Source organism: Halyomorpha halys, unplaced genomic scaffold, assembly GCF_000696795.3.
Source record: "Halyomorpha halys isolate HHAL.00 unplaced genomic scaffold, Hhal_1.1 Scaffold105.1, whole genome shotgun sequence".
Lineage (NCBI taxonomy): Eukaryota > Metazoa > Arthropoda > Insecta > Hemiptera > Pentatomidae > Halyomorpha > Halyomorpha halys.
The window spans coordinates 914,597-919,281 of record NW_027108109.1 but is presented as its reverse complement, the minus strand read 5'-3'; the positions used below and the strand labels follow the sequence as shown (position 1 = coordinate 919,281).

Genomic DNA, 4,685 nt, shown 5'->3' with positions numbered 1-4,685 from the left:
TATACAACAATCATTGCTGTTACCTGAACTGAGAGCTCCAACGCAAAGCATTGCTCTTGCCAGGTACAATACTATTTAAATTATTATTTTCTGGTTGTTTAGTAAACAAAAATGAATTAATAAAAAAAAATAAAAGAAATTTAACATAAATAAGTAAATAAACCAATGATGTTTTAAAAATATATTGAACAAAATTACTATAAATTATAAAAGAAAAAAATTATTTAATTATATAAAAAAATGAACAAAAAAACATATGCACTGTCTTTATAATAAAAAAACAACAGAAAAAAACTGAAATATGGGCCTTGAGCGATATGTTATAGAAATGTCTATATCTGACCTACGTCCAGCTGAAAAAGCGGAGATGTATAGTTGTGTGCTGGCTGAGTTCTTGAAGCACAAATATATGACGAAAGTGTGGTCTGTATGGTATGTCATGTGGTATGGCTTGGCTAGGTGCAAACTATGTACTGATAGGTACCGCTGCGGGGATCTCATGTATAAACAATCCAGGCACTTGGAATTATATTAATGTTTATAATTAGCGACTGCCGCTCGTTTACTCGAAATAAATCGCGCAAAGGCGCACATAATATTCACATTAGACAAAATGTCTTATATAATTAAAAATAAATCAAATTGATTGACAAATTTACAAAAATTAATAAAAATCAATAAAGATAGCTTAACTCTTCTGATTTCTGAACCAACGAGCTCTCTACCGTTGATTTCGATAGAAAATATAAGTAAACAAGTAGATTTTAAAGAATAATTCAGAGATTTCAAATCGAAAATCAAGAATAGTTTCTCATAAATTTGTTTTATATTTTTCTTTTTCAATAAAAAATAATTCAGTTAAAAACATGATAAATGACAAAATAATTTTTTTTTTCTTTTTATTTTATTTTATTTTTTTTTTCGGCCAAGGACTCCCATTGGAGTCCTATACTGCCTAACCGTGGTTGGGGGTCAAAGTTCTTCATTTTGTGGGACCACCAGTCAATGAAAAAAGTCAACACCCCAAGGCCGGATTCGAACCGGCACCGCCAATAGACATCAAAATTGGTAAGACTGTGTCTTAACCACTGAGCTATGGGCAGCCCTTTTCTATTTATTGAATTTGACAACTAATAAAAATAAATACAGTAAGTAAATGTGATCAATTTTTTAGAACACATGATAATCTCTGAAAGGAATCCCCCCCCCCTTTGATATTTCAATCCTTGTTCTAAATTAGAAGATCTTTTTCTTAGGCCATATTTTTTTTCAGACGCCTCGGAGGATTATCAGGATTAAGGATGTGAGATTTAGAACTAGTGGGTTTCAGTGGGTCCAAATCTGTATAAAATGGGGTGTTGAGGTCTTTTTTGATGAGTTTAATTTCATCAAGACTTTTACGGAGATTGTCGTAGTGTATAGTAGTTTTTTGTACTAAATAGGAAGTTTAGTATTTATCAAGTAGATGTTATAGTAATCGGAATCTACGAACAGTTTTACAATTATAAAATCTTTGTTAGTTTAATTATGTTCCAATATTAGTTACAATTCTTCGACCAGTAGTCACTTATCATGACTCTACACTCAATAATTATCTTATAAAAATTTTTTTTTAAACAAATTATGCTTTAAAACAGAAGGCGGTGCAAAATTACGATTCATAAAAAAGTCAAGTAACCATATTTTACAACGTAACACTTGAAGTATCTAGCCCGAACTAGATATTACTCCTTCCATTATAAACTCCCTAACCACTCAAACCCCCTAGTTTCTAACTTTGCATTCTCTTCCATTCCTGACTATCCTCCGAGGCGCCTGAAGAGAAGATGGCCACGAGACCAGCTAATGTAAAATATCATTAGAGTGCTACCAATGGGTAGTTTCTCTACACGCCTGTAACACTCCAATTTAACATAGATCAGATTTACTAAATGTATTATAATGTACAGTTGTAAATAGCAATAAATAAATATTCTCATTATATATTTTTTTATTTTTTCCGATATGAATCCATGTTAACCATCCTTCTAAATGACAATTTTTTTTACGACGTAACCGATCATTTTGTCTAGCAAAAAAATCTCCGTAAAACATTAGTATTAATTACCCCGTCTATACGTCAAATTTTTCATTTACTGTAATGCAGGGGCCTCTTTATTCATATTGTGTATTTACGGTCATACAGGAGTCTCTTAATATATATTGTGTATTTACTGTAATGGAAGGGCCTTTTAATATATATTGTGTATTTACTGTCATCGAAGGGCCTCTTAATATATATTGAGTATTTACTGTAATGGAAGGGCCTTTTAATATATATTGTGTATTTACTGTCATGGAAGGGCCTCTTAATATATATTGTGTATTTACTGTCATGAAAGGGGCTCTTAATGTATATTGTGTATTTACTGTCATGGAAGGGCCTCCCAATACGTATTCCATACTTACTGGAGCTAGTGACAGGAATCATCACAGACTTCCTGGAAGACCTGGCTGGACTGCTTGTGTCCCCATCATCGGCGGGGGTCCCCCTCCTGACAGGACCGTCAATGCAGATCTTCTTTTCTTCGTCTTCAGTCTTCTTTTTCGTCGGTATCTTGCGAATGTTGTATTTCTTCTTGTCTGTTGTATCTAACAATAAGTTTTATGGCTATTAAAATACAGGTATTTATAAATTATAATAAAGTAGATCCTATTAGCTTCACACTTCAAAGACACTATTAATTTATTTTACATCACTAATGTTTCAGCCATTTCAGGGGCAGTATGGTAACGCGCCAGTCTATCAATCCACGGGTTGTCGGATCGAATCCCGGTCCCACCCGGGCGTTTTCAAGAACAATATAATGTAAAACTCACTGACAACCTCCCCCGGTCATTTGTTAGGCCCGTAAGCCAATGGGTGGCACTCACAAAAAATAGGTGACGAACCCACCCTGCGAAAAAACCCGTCAAGAAACGCGCGATGTATTTCCTAATACTGGGAATATTACGTCCTAATATTGGGAAATATATCACGCGAGGACTTAGGCCGCCATGGTCTGTTGCCAATAGAATAATAATAAATATATAGGAAGATGGTCAGGGTTGCGGTCACAAGGGAAACGAAAATAGTTTACAACTATTTTATTTTCCAACGTTTCGCCCCACTTTGTAGGGCTTCATCAGGGCTGTCCAAATGAATAAGATGAACCAAACGAAACGTTGGAAAATAAAATAGTTGTAAACTATTTTCGTTTCACTTGTGACCGCAACCCTGACCATCTTCCTATATATCAATTTTTACGGTCAACTACATATACATATATAAATAATAATAAATGTTTCAGCCAGCTAGTAAACCATTATCGAAGATAATCTCGTGATTTTCAACTTTAATTAAAATCTATTGAAGTTCATTTAGAAAATCATTTTTAATTTTAATAATGTTTAACGACAAATTTGAAATTTACAGCCTTACACACACTCTTTCAAATTGAGGAATGGAAATGGAAAAGTCTGTAAGTGGCAGAAATATAAGAAATGAGATTTTGACGTGATAAAGATGAAGAAACAAGCGTTAATGTACTGGTAGCATTTGCAAGTTCCTATCTTCAACGATTTCATTCGTAGAACTGTATTTTTTTCATAATTTTCGAACAAAAGTAGTAGCTACTTTTTTTTTTCTCCCGTTTTCCTCAAAACGAGTTTATCGTTATAGCCTTTTTCATTCCTAGGCCTCAATTGTTGTTGCCTACTTCCCGTATTATGCCCAATCTTACATAATATGCTTCCTTAACCAATAAAAAGAAAAAAAATATGAATACAGATATTCAGTTGATATTTCATAGTATATAATTGATCTGAATTGTACTAATATGATAGCTAGGATGTTTAAACTACTATAAATGTAGCATGTAGACTGCCAATGGACTCGTGGATTGAAAATATTTTCTTCTTCCTTGTTTATTCTTATTTATTTTATTATTTATTTATTTATTTATCACCCTACCCTGCCTATTAGACAATACGGGTGTTCGCAGCAGTGGGTACAACACATTGCTGCATATGTCAAAAACATTACATAGCTGTGCACACAGCATGCTTTTGCTAAAAAACAAATCTTGCTCTTCTACTGAGGCCTTTCTGGTGTAGCTTATTCTCTCCTATCAAGTGAGTAGATCCCACAGCCTCCTTCCACTCTAATTCTTATTTATTTACAAAAATGTATTGTACAAATATGTGTGTAATGAATAGAAGAGTATAATTAACATATGCAAGGTTATCCAAGGATCCTCAGATTCCCCCAAAACATACTGAACCTAAAACCTTAATTTATAGGGGTGCAGGTTTACCATTGTTTTGGGATCCGTCAGTGGTGTGTACCGTCTCCATCTTCTTCTCCATGTAGGTATCCAGGAACCTCCTCTCGGATATAACGGACCCAACTTCAGGGTCACCGTTGGTATTCTTCGCTCTTGACAGAACGTCCCTCAAGTTCTTCTCCATCTCTTTGCACTTCGTCAATGCTTCTGTTTCCGCAAGGTCGTTGTTACGAGGCGAGTACAGTCCACGTCTTCTTTGTCTTCCTGGAACACTTCTTTTGTTAGTTGAATGATAAATTATTATTTATACTAAATAATTTAAAAACACTATCCAAAATTATAGTCTCAAAACATTTATTTCATTCACACGTCCAACGTTTC

General features: G+C 34.1%; 2 protein-coding genes across 2 annotated transcripts in view; one reads left to right on the top strand and one right to left on the bottom strand.

The window, feature by feature from the left end:
• The window catches only part of LOC106677614 (EGFR adapter protein), a gene marked incomplete at its 5' end in the record, with an annotated part of 690,819 nt that overhangs the window by 22,191 nt on the left and 663,943 nt on the right, over positions 1-4,685 (top strand).
• LOC106677613 (uncharacterized) overlaps positions 1-4,685 on the bottom strand; it is a 35,181-nt gene that overhangs the window by 1,473 nt on the left and 29,023 nt on the right. The window contains exons 5-6 of the mRNA XM_067046494.1: positions 4,335-4,568; positions 2,445-2,631 (exon numbers count right to left, since the gene is read on the bottom strand). Of these exons, the coding sequence (XP_066902595.1) occupies positions 2,445-2,631; positions 4,335-4,568 (421 nt within the window). The remainder of the gene's footprint in view (positions 1-2,444; positions 2,632-4,334; positions 4,569-4,685) is intronic.